Below are 19,961 nucleotides of genomic sequence, written 5' to 3'. Positions count from 1 at the left end.
GCAGCCACCTCCCCAACCCCTGCTGCTGCAGCCGCCACCGGTGGCCTCCCTCTGCATGAGGTGAACCCAGCGAGCTGATTTGGGGAAGGTGCTAAACAGCCCCGCCCCAAATTGCCTGGAAGCCACTGCAGCCACCAGTGGCCTCCCTCTGCGGGAGGCGATCAGGGCGGGCCTATCAGGGGACGGCCGGCCCAGGGAGCAGTGGGCACTGACCACGCCCATCACACCTCCTCTGCCACTGGTCACTGCTGCCCCATGATTGCCATCACCTCCCTCTGCCCACTGGCACGCGCCTTGGCTGGCCTGGCACCGCCTGCTCGCCCGCCCTCCACTAACCGGTAGTTCTGCTGTTTGGTCAATTTGCATATTACCCTTTTATTATATAGGATTCCGTGTATTCATTGCTGTTACAGTGATGAACTTCTGTATCTTAACCTTGTATCCTGCAAAGTTGATATAATCATTATTAGTTCCAGAAGTTTTAAATGACATTTATTTTTAAAGTTTATTATTGACATTAAAAAATATGTTTTTATTGAATTTTAGAGAGAGAGGAAGGAAGAGGGAGAGAGAAATAGAAACATCAATTGGCCTCCACCAGGGATAGAGTCTGGGCATGTGCCCTGACTGGGAATCTAACCGGTGACCTCTTGGTGCACAGGATGATGCTCAACCAGTGAGCAATACCAGCTGGGCTATTATTGAAATTTTAAGCTTATCAAAAATAGAATGGTATGGTGCACTCACCAATAACCATAATTCAGGTCCAATAATTAACAATACATGGCCAATCTTTTTTGTGTATACTTTAACCCCCAGTGGATTATTGTTATTATTATTATTTTTGTTTATTTGTTTGTAAATCCTTCACCCGAGGATATCCGTCCATTTATTTTTAGGGAGAGTTGAAGAGAAAGGGAAAGACAGAGAGAAGCATTGATGTAAGAGAAATACATTGATTGGTTGCCTCCTGCATGAGCTCCGACCAGGGCCCAAGCGGGGGAGGAGCCTGCAACCAAGGTACGTGCCCTTGACTGGAATCAAACACAGGGCTCTTTGGTCCTCAGGCTGACGCTCTATCCAACTGAGCCAAACCGGCTAGGACTATTATTTTTAATGTTCAAGGATCTCTGAACTTTTTTATTGGCCTTCTGTCCCGCACCCCCATGCTCTCACCAAGGAGTACCCCATTTCTGCTGCCTTAATACCTCAGAACTTTGGTGTCATTGACCTTAGATACCACTTTGCTGTCCACAATCCTACGCTGGTGGTCTTTTGAATGGATTGCATGGAGTTGCTGTTGTCCAGGGCATCACCAAGATGGAAGTCCTCCCCTTCTTCCAGCAAGCAGTAGTAGGTGGTGATCTCAGCCTCCAGCTTGACTTTGATGTTCAGCAGGGCCTTGTACTCTTGGACCTGGCACTTTCCCTCTGCCCAGGTCTGGGCCAGCTCTGACTCTAGCTGCAGCAGGATCCCATTGAGCTGCTCCATCTGCATGGCATAGCACATCTCCACCTCCCACAGGCTGTTCTCCAAGCTGGCCTTCAAATTTTTCATGGAGTCCAAGTTGATCTCCAAGGACTGGACTGTATATCTCAGCCCCGTGAGTGTCATCTCAGGAACTCCTATCTCAGCAGTCTGTGAGGTGACCACTGTGGTGCTCTCCTCTGTGACCAATAATTGTCTAGCTGGGACCAGTACTTGTCTAGCTCCCCTCCTTTCCTCAGAGTCAGCTCGTCATACTGGGCCCAGATGTCCGCCATGATCTTGCTGAGGTCCTGAGATTTGGGGGTATCCAACTTCCCAGTCAACACTGAGTCAGCAATCTAGTTTGGTAGAACATTTACTTCCTCCTTGTTCTTCTTCATGAAGAGCAGGTCCTCCTTGAAAGCCTTGCTCTCTATTGCCAGCTGCAGCTGAGTGATATTAATGTCATCAATGACCTTATAGAGCTCATTGATGTCACTCTCCACTGACTAGCGCATGGCCAGCTCTGTCTCATACTTGACTCTGAAGTCAGCAGCAGCAGGACAGACATCATCAGTCAGCAGAACGATGTGGGTTTTGTCCACAGAACTTTCAAAAAATCTGAGCCCTCGGGTCCTCAGTTGTCTTTGAAATAATGCCCCCAGTCTCTGACCTGGGGTCCCTTTTTCTCCAGGTGTTCCTGAACTTGATATCCAGTATCCAATTATCAGCCTCCAGGCTTCTCACCCTCTCCATGTAGGAGGCCAGGCCATCATTCAGGCATTGCATAGTCTTCTCGCTCTGGATACTCCCTGTGCCCAACAGACCCCCAGCCATCCCTGCAGCCAGGCCCCGGGACCTTCAGCTGTCCCACACACTGGTGGAGTGGGACACAGAGATCCAGGAGCCAGAGCCCCTGCCACCTACATACCTGGTAGATGCTAACTGTGCTGCTTGTTGCCCGGGCTTGGTCACTGGCAACTGCACTGAGTCCAGGGTCCAGTAGTTTGTGGAGAAGCTGGAGTGGGTGCTGAAGCTCAGGTTGTTCAGGGAGGAAGGCAAGAAGCTGAGACTCCGGTTCAAGTCACCCCCCAGCCGATTATTTTGAAGCAAGTTTCTGACATCATCGCAGGGAAAGACTTTTTTTTTAATCCTCACCTGAGGATATGTTTTTACTGATTTTTTTATTTTTTATTTTCGAAGAGAGAGAAACATCGATTTTGGAGAGAAACGTCGATCAGTTGCCTCCTGTATGCACCTCGACTGTGGGTTGAACCTGCAACCTAGGTATGTGCCCTAACCAGGAATTGAACCTGCATCCTTTTGGAGTATGGGATGATGCTCCAGCCAACTGAGCCACCTAGCTATGGCACAGGGACTTTTTAAATAGACATAAAAAGCACTAATCAGGAAGAAAAAGAATGTTGCTGCATTGTTACATTAAAATTAAGAACTTCTGTTCATCAAAAGGCACAGTTAAGAGAATGGGAGAATAAATTTGCATCATATTTAAAGAACAGGGAACTACTATAGACCAGTAAGAAAAAGATAATTCTGCCTTCTAACTCTGGGCAAGAGTAGGCATGCCAGAAAAAAGAATATCAAAATGGCTGATAACATGTAAAGGCACTCAGTCTTTTTTGTTGTTAATCCTCACCTGAGGATATTTTTTCCATTGATATTTAGAGTGGAAGGGGTGGGGTCAGAGAGAGGGAGAGAGAAAAACATGGATGTGAGAGAGACACATCATTTGGTTGCCTCCCACATGTGCGCCTATTTGGCCCGGGGATCAAATCTGCAAGCCAGGTACATGTTCTTGATTAGGAATTGATCCCATGATCCTTTGGGTGTGAGGGCCAACACTCTAACCACTGAGCACACCAGCCAAGGCAGCACTCCATCTCTTTAGAAATGAGTGAAATGCAAATTGAAATGATATTTAGATGTGGCTCGGTTGGTTGGAGTGTCGTCTGGTGCACCAAAAGGTCAAAGGTTTGAGTCCCAGTCACATGCATACCTATGTGTAGGCTCTATCCCCGGCTCTGTCAATCAGGACAAGTGTGAGAGGCAACTGGTTGATGTTTCTCTTTCACATCGATGCCGCCCTCTCTCTCTCTCCCTCCCTCCCCACCTCTCTCCTCCCCCCCCCCCACCCCTTCCTCTCTCTCTAAAACATCAATGAGCATGTCTTTGGGTGATAATTAAAAAAAAAAAAAATTAATAATGCCAAGAGAGTGAGTATGTGGAGCATTAGAAACTTTTAAAAAACTGCTAGTGGAAGTTTAAATTGGTATTTTGAAAAATTGTTCGACATTATGTATTAAAGTTGAAGATATACATACCCGATGACTAGGTTGTATTTCTGGGTATGTTCGGCAGAAAGGCATTCCCAAGTATGTGAGGAGATTGTATAAGAGTATTCAAAACAGCATTATTTGTATTGGCCAGAAACTAGAAGCAACCCAGTTGTCCACTATCAGAATAAACAATGGCATAATCATACAATGAAATATTATTAAGCAAGGAAAATGAACAAATTATTTACTTGTAAGAACATGCATGAATTTTACAAACACAATGTTGAACAAAACAAGCCATGCCCCCAAATTAAATACATGTGGAGTTAGTCCTTTTCAGACAAAAGCAAAGCTATACCATAATACTTAGGTATGTGTTTTTAGTTGGTAGCAACTATAAAGAAAGGAAGTTTAGTTACCTTTGGTGAATGGGAGGAGCTATAGGAGGGGGGTACATGAGGAGATTTCTAGGGTATTAGAAATGTTTTATTTCTTTTTTTTTTTTTAATCTTTATTGTTCAGATTATTACAGTTGTTCCTCTTTTTTCCCCCCATAGCTCCCCTCCAACTGGTTCCCACCCCACCCTCCGCCCTCACCCCCCCTACACTGTCCTCATCCATAGGTACACGATTTTTGTCCAGTCTCTTCCCGCATCCCCCATACCCCTTTCCCCCACAAGAATAATCAGTCCACTCCCTTTCTATGCCCCTGATTCTATTATAATCACCAGTTTATTCTGTTCATCAGATTATTTATTCACTTGATTTTTAGATTCACTTGTTGATGGATGTGTATTTGTTGTTCATAATTTGTATCTTTAGCTTTTTCTTCTTCTTCCTCTTCTTAAAGAATATCCTTCAGCATTTCATATAATCCTGATTTGGTGGTGATGAACTCCTTTAGCTTTTTCTTCTCTGAAGCTCTTTATCTGACCTTAAATTCTACATGATAGCTTTGCTGGATTAAGTAATCTTGGTTGTAGGTTCTTGGCATTCATCACTTTGAATATTTCTTGCCACTCCCTTCTGGCCTGCAAAGTTTCTGTTGAGAAATCAGCTGACAGTCGTATGGGTACTCCCTTGTAGGTAACTGAGTTTCTTTCTCTTGCTGCTTTTAGGATTCTCTCTTTGTCTTTTGCTCTTGGCATTTTAATGATGATGTGTCTTGGTGTAGTCCTCTTTGGATTCCTTTTGTTTGGGGTTCTCTGCGCTTCCTGGACTTGTAAGTCTATTTCTTTCACCAGGAAGGGGAAGTTTTCTGTCATTATTTCTTCAAATAGGTTTTCAATATCTTGCTCTCTCTCATCTTCTGGCACCCCTATAATTCGGATGTTGGTACGCTTGAAGTTGTCCCAAAGGCTCCTTACACTATCTTCATATTTTTGGATTCTTTTTTCGTTTTGCTTTTCCGGTTGGGTGTTTTCTGCTTCTTCATATTTCAAATCTTTGACTTGATTCTTGCGATCCTCTAGTCTGCTGTTGGATCTCTGTATATTATTCTTTATTTCAGTCAGTGTCTGCTTAATTTCTAGTTGGTCCTTTTTCATAACCTCGAGGGTCTCACTAGATTTCTTGAGGGTCTCACTACATTTATCGCCGGTCTCACCAGTCTTTTTGAGGGTCTTACTAAATTTATCGGCGGTTTCTAGAAAGTTCTTGAAAAACCTTAAAAGTGTGGTTTTGAACTCTATATCCAGTCGTTTGCTTTCCTCCATTTCTGTCATTTGTGACCTGTTTCTTTGTCTCCGCATTTTTTATGCTTCCCTGTGTTGGTAGAGTGGCTTTGTGTGCTAGGTGTCCTATAGGGCCCAGTGGCTCAGCCTCCCCAATTACCTGAGGTGGACACTCTTGGTGCACCCCCTTGTGGTCTTTGTGCACAGTCTTGTTGTAGTTAAGCCTTGATTGTTGTAGGTATCACTGGGAGGAATTGACCTCCAGGCCAATTGTCTGTGAGAATCAGCTGTGTCTACAGTGGGAGAACTTCTGTGCTGAAGACACCCTTATGAGGCAAGACTTGCTTCAGTGGGGCTTTGGTGCTCACTGAGTCTGCCCCCTGAGTGTGACCCTTATGGATCTGAGGAGTTGTAATTGGATGGTCCCACTCTGACCACTGGGTACACTGGCTCTTGGATCTAAGGAGGTGTTAATTTAGCCTCAGCCTGAGACTAACCAGCAGGAGCTACGAAGAGATCTGCAGATTCCCCTTCCTTGTTTGGGGTTTGGAGGTGCCTATAGGAGGCCCAGCTGTGAAGCAATGTAAGCTGCTGTTGGGCCTTGGGCCTTCTCTTGGAAGTTTTGGGTCTGTCTGGCCCAGCTGCAGTTTGTTAGGTAATTTTCAGATTGCAAAGGGCCAGGGCATTCATATGCAAAAGCCTCTGCCGCAGCTTGGGTGGGGCAGGGTCTCAGGGAATCAACAGGGCGGAGCAAGCAGCTATGGCTGATTCTTAGCTCTGCCCTAAGGGGCCCCGTGTCTCAGTGTCCGGTAATGGCTGCAAGCACCTTTGAGAGAAAGCCGCCCTTGTGTTCCTAGTTCTGCCCGCTGCCGGACAGTCCAGTTTCTCCCCGTATGAGTCTAGGTCCCCAGAGACTCACCCAGAACTGGAGCTCAGAGCAGTCGGGGGCTTGTGACTCCCTCCCGATTCAAAAAGACAGCCGCATCTTCAGTTGCCAGCCCTTGCTGCATGCGCCTCCGTACCTGTGCACTTCCACAGCTCCTCTGAGACTCACGTGTGCTTTTCTCTTTCCTTCTAGTTGTAGAATTTCCACTCAGCCAGCCTTCCTGTGGTTCTGGATGATGTCCGTTTTGTCTTTTAGTTGTATTTTTTAATTTGTTGTGGGAGGCAGCAATTTCCTGTGTTTACCTATGCTGCCATCTTGGTTTCTCTATCAGAAATGTTTTATTTCTTAGCCTGATTAGTAGTATTTGGGTATTTATTTTGTGCTAAATTATCAAGCTGTCATACTTTATGTGTATATGCACTGTACATGTTATATTTCACAATAAAATTGTTTAAAGAGAAGACATCTCCTTAGAACAGAATGGGCTTAAATAAGTGTGTAATTTAAGTGTAGTGAGTTTCCTACCTTCACAAGTATAACACTTAAAAGCTAGGGTTCGCCTGGCCGGTGTGGCTCAGTTGTTGAGCATTGACCTGTGAACCAGGAGGTCACGGTTTGAGTCCTGGTCAGGGCACATGCCCGGGTGTGGGCTCTATCCCCAGTGTGGGGCATGCAGGAGGCAGCCGATCATGTTTCTATCTCTCTCCCTCTTCCTTCTCTGAAATCAAGAAAAATATATTCTTAAAAAAGAAAAATAAGCTAGGGTTCACCTTGTGATAAGTATAACAACTATTTGGAAATAGAAATATTTATAATTAAAATAGATTATTGATCCATAAGTCAATTTAAGAAAGAAGCTAATAGATTTAATTCTTATTTGCATGAGGTTAATGAGTGAAGAGTAACAGATTTTGCAGTGCTGTGGTTTTATGAGAATGATGTTTTTGTTGGAGACAGAAGCATGTGATTTTTAGAATTGACTTGTTCGTTTCTGTACTCCCCCCCTCATTATTTAGAGAATACTTAGTTTCTGTAATCAAACCCATGTGGATTAAGACCTTATATATTTAATACTGTGCGCACTGCATTTCTGTACTTTGAAGCAAGGGGATGGGATGGGGTGGAGAGGGATGACATTGACTATTTGACAGGGCTAGCAGGAACATCCAGAGCAAAGTCTTTTACAATGATAAGAAAATATCTCACATCTATCATCTATCGTACAGTTTTAAAAAGATGATTTCCTTTTTCTCACTCACTCTCCTTCAGATTCTCAAAAATTCTACCATTAGTCTGTATTGACTGATCTTAGTAATTGAAGATGTTTGATTTTTTTTTTTTTACTTTTTTTTGGGGGGGTGGTGGTGGTGGTAATCCTCACTTGAGGATATTTTTTCCATTGATTTTCAGAGAGAGTGAAAGTGGGGGTGGGGGGAGAGACAGAAAGAGAGAAGCTTCAATGTAAGAGAGACACATTGATTAGCTTAGCTACCTTTCGCACTCGGATCGAGTCCGCAACTGAGGTACTGAAATCGAACCCGGGAACCTTCAGTTCATGGGCCGATGCTCTCACCATTGAGCCAAACCGTCTAGGGCTGTTTGACTTTTAAATATTACAATTCTTAAATATTTTATTTTTTTTGACTTATAGAATTGAGTTTCCTGGAATAGGGTAGAATTCTTGAGAATATGAAGGACAGTGAGGAGAAGGAAATAATAATAAAAAAATGTGTGTTCAATTCACCTAATCCATCTAAGCCCAGAAGTATGGCATAAGTTGCAATAACATCCAAGAATAACCATCTCATAAGATAGAAGATCCCATTAATAGAGAAATGCAAGTGAAATTTAAAAATGAGGGTTGGACTGGTAAGAGAGACTGAAATAGGCCCTTATTAGCTGAAAGTATCTTTTTCTTCAGACTTAAGAAAAAGTATCTTTTTCTTCACACAGAGGCATTTTATAAGATGTGATTTATTTGCAAACTGATTATCTGGCTTTTAGATCATCCAGGTTTCTTGATTTTTTTCCTCCCCCCTATTTTTATTGGCTGTCCATCTTTTAGCCACATTACAATTTATTTTTACCTTTCCCTAAATAAAAGGAGAGATTAGCAAGTAGAAAGGTAAAACTCAAATCAGTCCTTCTTACTACTTGGAAATAAATAAAGACTTAACTAAATATTTTAATTTTTATTCTATTTTAGTGCTCCTTTCCTTAAAAAAGCCTGAATGTTGGCTGTAAATAGCAAAATAATCCTCATGTGGCTTCATAATTTTCAAAGTAACTTTGAATGCATGTAATCCCTGGGACTACATACAAAGTTTTTTAAATCTAAAATCAGCAGAGAATATGTACTAATGTTAGTAATGCAAAATTTGAGTTTTGTTTTTTAATAAAAATCACAGTTCTTAGGTGCTTTAATTTTTTGACTTATGAAATCGAGTTTCTTTCCTGGAACAGCTGGTAGAATTTGAAGCATAATAAAGAGTAGGAAAGAATTATTTTAACAATTTATTTCATATGTGGAATAACTAATTCCAGAGTAACGGGAAATGGCATGGAGACAGAAGAGGTTGGGCATTAAAATAAATATTATTGCCTCACTGCTATTCTCTAGAGCAGTGGTTCCCAACCTTTTTTTGTCCAGGCCCCACCTAAGCATCTCTAAAATCCTGATGTCCCCTCTCCCCCCATGACATATAATTCTTATTATTCAAAGAGTGAACTCTTATTCATGTGGAGGAAGCCTAAAAGGCCATTAACTTGGTCTGAGTAAACTTCCAGAAAACAGGGGATCCATGAAAGAAAAATAAAAGGACAGTTGAAGTACTGAGGAAGAAATCACTAAGAAATTGTTTATAAAAAATAATAATATGAAGTGATATGAAAAAATAGCAAATAAAGTTTCAAAACAATAGAGAACTGAAATGCATAAGTTTGTCACAATATATATTTATATACTATATATGAGTCCCCTAGAACCATAAGAAATGCAAAAAATTCAGTTAATAACTTATTCTCAAATTGCCCCTCTTAAAAATGTGCCCCACGCTGGGAACCACTGCTCTAGAGTATATTATTAAGAATGTTTTTGAAAGGTAGACTGAGTTTCCTATCCAACCGTGGAAGAATTGACAGAATTATTATTGGAACAGCAAACTTTTTAAGCAATGAGAGAACCTCAAGAATTCTTGGAACTTAAAAAAGGAAAGCTTATTCTGTTGCCCATGCTAGAAACCTGGAAAAATCTATTGGTGTGAGTAAGGTAGGATTTAATTGCTTGTCTGTATCTTTAATAAAAACCCTGATTTTTCATCAGGTTCTACCTGGAAAAATCACTCATTCTAGAAGCTTGGAAATTCCCCAGTGTAAAAGAAGAGGCCTAACATCCTAGAACAGGGGTGGGCAACCTTTTTGTGAGTGCGTGCCAAAACCAGCAAAATCTCTGACTCAAAATTCTTCTGCATGCCAACCCTAATTTATTTTTTTTTACTTTCTTTTTTTAAAATTTTTTTAATTAATAAATCTTTATTGTTCAGATTATTACAGATGTTCCTCTTTTTTTCCCCCATAGCTCCCCTCCACCTGGTTCCTACCCCACCCCATGCCCTTACCCCCCGCCACTGTCCTCATCCATAGGTGTAAGATTTTTGTCCAATCTCTTCCCACACCCCCCCACACTCCCTTCCCCCCAAGAATTGTCAGTTCACTCCCTTTCTATGCCCCTGCTTCTATTATATTCACCAGTTTATTCTGACTTAATTTTTAGGTTCACTTAATTTTTAGGTTTATTTGTTGTCACTTTATTGTTCATAGGTTTTATCTTTACCTTTTTCTTCTTCTTCCTCTTCTTAAAGAATATCCTTCAGCATTTCATATAATCCTGGTTTGGTGGTGATGAACTCCTTTAGCTTTTTCTTCTCTGTGAAGCTCTTTATCTGACCTTCAATTCTGAATGATAGCTTTGCTGGGTAGAGTAATCTTGGTTGTAGGTTCTTGGCATTCATCACTTTGAATATTTCTTGCCACTCCCTTCTGGCCTGCATGGTTTCTGTTGAGAAATCAGCTGACAGTCGTATGGGTACTCCCTTATAGGTAACTAACTGTTTTTCTCTTGCTGCTTTTAAGATTCTCTCTTTGTCTTTAGCCCTTGGCATTTTAATTATGATGTTTCTTGGTGTGGTCCTCTTTGGATTCCTCTTGTTTGGGGTTCTCTTCGCTTCCTGGACTTTGTAAGTCTATTTCTTTCATCAGGTAGGGGATGTTTTCTGTCATGATTTCTTCTAATAGGCTTTCAGTATCTTGCTCTCTCTCTTCTTCTGGCGCCCCGATAATTCGGATGTTGGTATGTTTGAAGTTGTCCCAGAAGCTCCTTACACTATCTTCATATTTTTGGATTCTTTTTTCATTTTGCTTTTCCTGTTGGGTGTTTTTTGCTTCTTCATATTTCAAATCTTTGACTTGATTCTTGGGATCCTCTTGTCTGCTGTTGGATCTCTGTATATTATTCTTTATTTTAGTCAGTGTATGTTTAATTTCTGACTGGTCCTTTTCCATTTTTTTGGCATTCTCATTAAGATCCTTGAAGGTCTCACTAAGTTCCTCGGAGGTTCGTAGAAGATTCTTGAGTAATCTTATAACTGTAGTTCTGAACTCTATGTCCTCCCTTAGTTTGCTTTCCTCCATTTCTTTCATTTGTGACATGTGTCTTTGTCTTCGCATTTTTGGCTGATTGCGAGGACCCACTGTGTCTATAAGAAGAACTGCTGTGCTGGAGACACCCTTATGGGGCAGGACTTGCTTCAGTGGGGCTTTGGTGCTCACTGAGTCTGCCTCTTGAGTGTGTCCCTTATGGATGTGAGGAGTTGAAATCTGGTATCTGACCAGGGGTACCCTGGCTCCTGGATCTCCAAGTCAACCACTGTGTGAGTCCACCCAGCAGGAGCTACAGCGATATCAGCAGATTTCTCCTCTTTGTTTGGAATCTGGAAGGTTTGGAGCTCTCTAACTCAGCTGCAGTTAGATTAGGCCGCAAAAGCCAAGGTGATTCCTTTGCACTGCTGAGCACAGCTTGGGAGGGGAGTAAATTGAGTGGGGCGGGGTCTCAGAGAATCACCAGGGCAGAGCGACTGTCCTCAGCGTGTCTGCAACTCCTCGGGACTCCGCGTCTCTGCAGTCCCACGCTCCCACAGCAACAATGATCCCTGCAAGCAGCTCTGTGAGAAAGTGCCCCTCACTTTCCAAACCGCTGTAAGACAGTCCAGTTTCTCCCCATAGGAGTCTGGGACCTCAGAATCTCGCCTTAAACGAGCTCAGTGCATTCAAGAGCTTGTATCCCCTTCCGAATGAAAAAAACAGCGCACCAAGGTGCAGCCGCCTCACGCACGCCTTCATACCTCTGTTCTTGGCGCGTCTGCACCTCCTACCAGGTCTCAGTGTGCTTCTTTCTTCCCTTCTAGTTGTAGAACTTCCACTCGGCCAGCTTTCCCGTGGTTCTGAATGATAGCTGTTTTGTCTTATAGTTGTAATTTCAGTGTTGTTGTGGGAGGCAGCACTTACAGGTTTATACCTTATGCCGCCATCATGGTTCTCACATCACATATCCAACCCTAATTTTTTGAGAACGTGTTACGCCTACTTGATATCTCTTAAGGTGTACATATGTGAAGAACCTTGAAGAAATAATAAAATTCATTCGCGCGACAAAAACACAGTATATGATGATGAAAAATATCTTTATTTTTTAATGTATACATGTACACTGATAGTCCGACAGAAAACTTTATGACTCCGTTTGATATTATCAGTGGGACTTTTGCTGCTGCATCACTGATGACAGAGATTTTACATCAGGTTTATATTTCATGACCTTCAGAGATATGCACGAGCTACTACTTTCATCCGTCAGGCTACTCCTATTACGAGACTTCACAAAATTCATCACTGAGAACAAAGATTCCCAAGCATATGTGGATGAAACCAAAACACTGGTTGGTTCTAGGAAGGCAGGGAGAGTTAAGGCAGAGGCATAGAAATTGCTCTTCCCCTCTCTTTATCTGAAAAATAAAAAAGTCGATATTAAGGAAAAAATTGTAAATGGAAGATTATAAGAGAGGGTTTCGCGTGCCAGCAAAAGTTACTGGCGTGCCATGTTTGGTACGTGTGCCAGGGGTTGCCCACCCCTGTCCTAGAATGTATTTGAGGAAGCACTCAAAGGAACAAAGAAAAAATTAATCAGCTATTACGCTATATGACAGATAAAAGCAGAGATAACAGAAAGATAAAAGTCTGCTTTCATCATTCAAGATCCATTTAGCAGATTGATCATTTAAGTGTGGATTTTTCTGAACATATAAGCCACAGTAGTCACCTGAGATGGCTGGAAAGACAAGTTGATGAGACTGTACTGAGAAGATTTGTGTGTTTAGCCATGGCAACCAAGATGGAGGTTTCTTTATAACTTTTAAAGAACTAAATATTGGCCACAACAGTAATATAGTAAAATTACAACAGACTAGCCCTAACCGGTTTGGCTCAGTGGATAGAGCGTTGGCCTGCAGACTAAAGGGTCCCAGGTTCGATTCTGGTCAAGGGCATGTACCTTGGTTGCGGGCACATCCCCAGTGGGGAGTGTGCAGGAGGCAGCTGATCGATGTTTCTCTCTCTTTGATGTTTCTACCTCTCTATCCCTCTCCCTTCCTCTCTGTAAAAATCAATAAAATATATATTTTTTAAAAAAATTACAACAGACTAGAAGTCTTACAAAATGGCACTTTGACATAGCTGTCTTTCAGAATTTTTCATCTCTGATTTGCTTCTCCTCTGAGCCTGATTCCTCATTATTTATACATTCTCTCCCCTTTTAAAAATATGTAAATATCTTCTTTCTTATCCAAATAGTCATAATTCTTACAAACTTAGGTAGTAAATTGGCATAAGATAGTATTACTACTACCTAGGAAACTGAACTTGGTGGCATTTTTAGTTTTGAAGTAGTAAATACATTCTAGGCTTTAGCTAGTAGTGTCTGTGACAATAACTTTCTTGCAGTCACACTTGTTCAATATAACCCCCATCACTGCATTTGCCACTAGTGCACATGATGAAACTAAACTCCACTTGTTCTTTTATTGGTGACTTATATGTGGATTATTCTCAAAATTGGCCTGAGCAAAAGCTATATGAAGACATTGGTGGTTGAGTATTGTTTCTTCACTCTAAAGGAGAACTTCAGATTGTTTAATTGTTCATGAGATAACACTTCTACAAGATTTGGCACTTAAATAACCTTTGCTTTTGACTTGACTTTTTAATTTTTAAGAGCAAGTGTATACAGTTTGAGATAAGACAAATGATCATCACACTTGTTAGATTATCTGTTTCAATAGGCTTCCTCACCTCAGAGCTTACCTGCATTTAATTTGATCTTACCTCTGTGGCCTCTCTTTGGCCATGGCAAAATGTGAATAATTTTGTTACCCAATTTGTTTTATGTATGTGTAAGGAATATTAGCAAATAATAACAAGAATCTGAGAGCCCAGCTGGTATGGCTCAGTGGTTGAGCATCGACCTATGAACCAGGGAGTCACAGTTCAATTTCTTGTTAAGGCACATGCCTGGGTTGGGGGCTCGATCCCCGATGTGGGGTATGTGGGAGGCAGCTGATCAGTGATTCTTATCACTGATGTTTCTGTCTCTGTCTCCTCTCCCTTACTTTCTGAAATCAATAAAATTATTTTTTTTTAAAAAGAGTCTGAGATCCTTAGAAGAAAGATAATATACCAAGGTACTGTTAAAATAATGGCAACTTGAGAGCCAGTATATCTGCTGAGTTACTATGATTCACAACTTGTTAGGATACTTGTTCAGTTCCAAAGAAGACATATAGATGACCAACAGGTACATGAAAAGGTGCTCAACATCACTAATCATCAGAGAAATGCAAATCAAAACCACAATTCTCACACCTGTTATAATGACTCTTATAAAAAAGACAAGAGCCCTAGCTGGTTTGGCTCAGTGGATAGTGTGTAAGCCTGCAGACTGAAGGGTCCTGGATTCGATTCTGGTCAAGGGCACATGCCCAGGTTGCAGGCTCGATCCCCACTAGGGGGCGTGCAGGAGGCAGCTGATCAGTGATTCTCATTATTGATGTTTCTATCTCTCCCTCTCCCTTTCTCTCTAAAATCAATAAAAATATAAATTAAATTAAATAAAGATAAGAAATAACAAGCATTGTCCAGGTTGCAGAGAAAAGGGAACCTTGTGTTGGATTGTAAATTGGTGCAGCCACTATGGAAAATAGTGTGGAATTTTCTAGAAAAATTAAAAATTGAACTATATGATCCAGCAATTCTACTTCTGGGTATTTATCTGAAGAAAACAAAAACACTAACTCAAAAAGATAGATGCACCCCCATGTTCACTGCAACATTATTTACAATAGTTAAGATATGAAAACAACCCAAGTGTTTATTGATGTATGAATGGATAAAGAATGTGCTATGTATATGATTATTATCATTCAGTCATGAAAAAAGGAAATCTTGCTATTTGTGACAACATGGATGGACCTTGAGGGCATTATGCTAAGTGAAATAAATCAGAAAGACAAATATCAAATGTGGAATCTAAAAAAGAAAATCAATACAAAAATAAATCTAGCTCATAGATAACAGAGAATATAGATTGCTGGTTACCAGAGACAGGGGTGGGTCATAGGGGGTGTATGAAATGGATAAAGAGGGTCAAAAGGTACAAACTTCCAGTTATAAAATAAGTCCTGAGCTGTAATACACAGCATGGTGACTGTAGTTAATTATTCTGTATTTCATATTGGAAAGTTGCTAAAAGAGTTTTGTAACCATGTATGGTAAATGATGTTAACTAGACTTATTGTGGTGATCATTTTACAGTATATACAAATATCAAATCATTATGTTGTGTTCCTGAAACTAATCCTATATAATAAAAGCCTAATATGCAGATAGGCCAAACTGGGGAACAACAGGTGGAACAACCAGTCGCCATGATGCACACTGACCACCAGGGGGCAGACACTCAAAGCAGGAACTGCCCCCAGTCTGCAGGCCCCAGGCCAGCCAAGGCGGGTGCTAGCAGGGGTGGGGGGGCGGGGCCCAAATGCCCTGCCAGTCACCCCACAGATGGGCTCTGATCATTGGCCAGGCCTAGGGACCCTACCCATGCATGAATTTTAGGTATTGGGCCTCTAGTATTATATAAATGTTAATTATACTTAAATTAAGAAACCTGTTCGTGGTTAGTTTGCTATATGGTATAATCAGACTCAGACATTTCTATGTCATTCTCAATGCCTAAAATAACTTTTGCCTTATTATTATTTTTTTTAATATATTTTATTGATTTTTTACAGAGAGGAAGGGAGAGAGATAGAGAGTTAGAAACATCGATGAGAGAGAAACATCGATCAGCTGCCTCCTGCACATCTCCTACTGGGGATATGCCCGCAACCCAGGTACATGCCCTTGACCGGAATCGAACCTGGGACCTCTCAGTCCGCAGGCCGACGCTCTATCCACTGAGCCAAACCGGTTTTGGCTGCCTTATTTTTTAATCCAGCAAAAACAATAATAACAAAGCCTGTAGTATTTACAAATATGTCAGTGATACTGTAAAGAACATACTTTTTCCAAAATGTTCCTAATAGAGGGAAATAAATGATAAAAAGAAAACTCAATCTCAAGTGTTCCTCGTATCCTTTATGAATCTTGCCTGATAATAGTATTCAACTGCATTTTGTTTTGCTGTAAGAATTCATTTCTGATAGAGTATGCATGCTCTTCAGTCACAGGATGAGATCCTTCCTTTTTTTCTACCAATGAAGTTAAATAAATCTTGGGCTTTCTTTGCATGTAAAAATAAGAGAATTGTTAAATCATTAAATATTGTTGATTGGAATTAAAAATAACTTTCTCTGTAATGCTGAAAGGCACTTAAGCTCTAGTTCTTTGATACAAGATATGAATGTACTTGATTTGTTGGTTTAAGAGGCAATATAGCTGGTGAATAGACAAGTTAAGATGTTAAACTATTGTTTTCCCTTTTGGGTGAACTCATTATTGAAAAGATAAATACTCCCTTAAGGGTTCTCTTGCCCTTGGGCTTCCGGTTGGGTTTAGCCATTGGGTAGCATTGAGGCAAGGAGGAGAGTGAGGTAGGGATATTTATTTCCCCAGTCTTTCCCTGAGGGGTCACTGGGCTTACTGTGACCTTTGACCAAAGGTTATGTTATAGCTCAGCGGTTCTCAACCTGTGGGTCGCGACCCCTTTGGGGGTCAAACGACCCTTTCACAGGGGTTGCCTAAGACCATCGGAAAACATGTATAATTACATATTGTTTTTGTGATTAATCACTATGCTTTAATTATGTTCAATTTGTAACAATGAAAATATATCCTGTATATCAGATATTTACATTACGATTCATAACAGTAGCAAAATTACAGTTATGAAGTAGCAACAAAAATAATTTTATAGTTGGGGGTCACCACAACATGAGGAACTGTATTGAAGGGTCACGGCATTAGGAAGGTTAAGAACCACTGTTATAGCTACTGTCCTATTGCCCTACCACAACAGATGAAACGAAGATGAAAAAGCCCTCTGTCTCTGGGTTCCAGTAATTGCTGTCTCCTTATGCCTCTTCAAAACCTCAGGGTAGCAATTCACATTGCTGCTATTAGCCAAGGGGTAACTGCACTGCATCTTGTGGTTTCCCTACTACCTAATACCACCTTATAAAATAGTCTTTTCTTAAAACTCTTCTCAGTTTTCCTGATTTGAGTGTGCCATATGTTTCCTGCTGTGATCCTGACGGAAATAGCGGCCCTATGTATTTTTAATCATTATCCTAATTGGTATGCCAGATAAACTCTAATAATACTGTGCTAATTTTGAGGGGATAATAACTGAAAGTGTTTGCAGAACTACTCTTGTTTTCCTTGCACTTTATTTCATCTAAAGAAAAGAAATAAAGTGTTAGATGATGTATAAGAAGCTAGTAATACTAATAGTTCATTTTAAGATAGACACTGAAATGTTGCTTTACTTTGTGTCTCCTCTTTTCCCTAAAAAAGATTGGTGGTTTGATTCTCTAATAAGATAATTGAATTCCTAGGTATCATCTCACTGCTTATTAATATCTCATTTGGCTAACCTACAGCAATTCTGAAAAGATTGTTAGATAGTATTTTGGCTATATAGGATTTTCATCGTATGTACTGTGTCTCTTCAATTATTAAAGACTAGAGGCCCAGTGCACGAAATTCTTGCACGTGGGGGCTGGGGAGTCCTTCAGCCTGGCCTGCACCCTCTCGCAATTCGGGACCACTGGCTCCTAACCGCTTGCCTGCCTTCCTGCCTGATTGCCCCTAACCACTATGCTTGCCTGCCTCATTGCACCTAACCACTCTGCCTGCCTTTCTGATCACCCCTAACCCCTCTGCCTGCCTGCCTCATCGCCCCTAACCACTCACCTGCCTGCCTGATTGTCCCTAACTGCTCACCTGCCTGCCTGATCACCCCTAACCACTTCTGCCTGCCTACCTGATCGCCCCTAACCACTCGCCTGCCTGCCTGATCGCCCCTAACCACTCTGCCTGCCTGATTGCCCCTAACCACTCTGTCTGCCTGATCACCCCAACTGCTCGCCTGCTTGCCTGATTGCCCCTAACCTCTCTGCCTGCCTACCGGATCTCCCCTAACTGCTTGCCTGCCTGCCTGATCACCCCTAATCACCTCTGCCTTGGCCCCTGCTGCCACAGCTTTGTCCGGAATGACATCCAGAAGGTCGTTCGGCTGTCTGGTCTAATTAGCATATTATACTTTTATTATTATAGATAATTGGGAATTAATCATATTATGTAGTCATCTGGAAAACTCAGGTTTAAGTACTGAGTTTGTGTAAGTGCAGTCTGATTTTTTATTTGTTAACAGTCTCAAAACTGCCAGTATTACAGAGAGGTTAAATGTAAATGAATGCACGGTTCATTGGTAATTGGCAAGCATAGTTTCTCTTGGAATGACATACATTGTATTCATATCCTCTTTTCCACTTTTAGTACCAAAATGCGTTGTCATTTTAACTTATCAATCTTCCATAGCAACTAGGAGGTATTTGAAAACACAGGATAAAGACTGAGCTGTAAAAGAGGCTTTAGTTGAAATACATCTGTTATAATAGAAAAAGAATTTGGAAAATGTACTGGAATATTGCTGTATTTTTTTAAACCCCTGTCCTTTCAGATTACTATAACAAAATGGATGGCTTATAAACAACATAAATTAATTTCTCACAGTTCTAAAGGCTGGATGTCTGAGACCTGAGTGTCAAATGGTTGGGTGAAGGCCCTGTTCTTGCTGGCAGACTTCTTGCGTCTTAACATGGTGGCAGGGGCTAGGGAGTTCTGTGCGGTCAGTTTTATAAGAGCACTAATCCTATTCATGAGGGCTCCACTCAGGATTTATTTACCTTCCAGAGGCCCCAATCACTAATACCATCACTTTAGAATTTTGACATATGAATGGGGGGGAGAGGGCGCACAAACATTTAGACCATAGCAACCCCCTTTTTAAAAAACTTTCCCTTTTCCTTGCTTTGTTGAAATTCTAAACCCCAAACTACTCCCAAGTATGGTGCATGGATCAGCAATGTTGATACCACCAGGGAGTAAAAATCTCAGGCCACAGGCTAGACTACTAAATCAGAACCTACATTTTAAGCTGAAATGCCCAGATAAGTATATACATCATAATCTGAGAAACAGTGTAACCATTTCCTGGATTGCATCTCATTAGATTAAAACAAAGTTGTTAAGTGTTTAAAGTGGAGGTAATTTATTGATGACATGGTCTCAGGTAAAGAAATGGATTAAATTTGCAGATAGCCTTTTCTTTATAAGTGCTGGGAAGCCAAACTCTTTTCTGTAATAAACCACATTAAACTTAAGTTTTCCCGAGTTGTGCTGGTGATGTCAACTCCAGCACATTGATTGTCAAGCATTAGGTTGACGAATGTATTCATGGAGTTAATAGTCTAAAAACATGATGTGTGTGGTGCACTCTAGAAAACTGAAATTACTTTCCTGTGTTGTTATTGTTAATGCCACAGGAGCTCTCATCCTCACTCACATTTTCAGATTTGTTAGTGGTAAATTTTACTTTGGGGAGCCATTGACTTGCAACATTTATAGAGGGCCTTTTCAATTAAGATATCAAGGATTACTGGACAGTTTAATATAGTTGCTGTATTTAGTGTTTTTCTTAAGTTGTTACAGTTTCTATTAAAATAAAACTTTATTTCTATAATTTTAATTCAAATGTAGTTATCAGTTATTTATATAATAGAGTTTGCAAAGTACATAAGTTGTTAACTGTTTAAAGCCCTTCTATTTGGAAGATGATCACATGTCAGTTTTAGATATTGTTGAATATATTTTTCCTTCTCATTCTTTCAGATTCATCAGGATTCATTTTCGATTTGCAGTCCAATACTGTACTGGCCCAGGGAGGAACTTTTGAAAACATGAAAGAGAAGGTATGATTAGTTACTGTATGTATATGAGCAATTTTCTTTTAAAAAAAATATTTTTAAT

At 40.9% G+C, this 19,961-nt stretch overlaps 1 protein-coding gene across 6 annotated transcripts in view; it reads left to right on the top strand.

The window, feature by feature from the left end:
- The window catches only part of SPATS2 (spermatogenesis associated serine rich 2), a 124,069-nt gene that overhangs the window by 50,991 nt on the left and 53,117 nt on the right, over positions 1-19,961 (top strand). For all 6 annotated transcript variants that reach the window (XM_036300068.1, XM_036300071.1, XM_036300066.1 and 3 more), the window contains one exon: positions 19,824-19,903. In XM_036300068.1, coding sequence (XP_036155961.1) covers positions 19,824-19,903 — 80 coding nt within the window. The remainder of the gene's footprint in view (positions 1-19,823; positions 19,904-19,961) is intronic.

Source organism: Myotis myotis, unplaced genomic scaffold (genome assembly GCF_014108235.1).
Source record: "Myotis myotis isolate mMyoMyo1 unplaced genomic scaffold, mMyoMyo1.p scaffold_m19_p_3, whole genome shotgun sequence".
Lineage (NCBI taxonomy): Eukaryota > Metazoa > Chordata > Mammalia > Chiroptera > Vespertilionidae > Myotis > Myotis myotis.
This window is presented reverse-complemented; position numbering and strand designations above follow the sequence as displayed.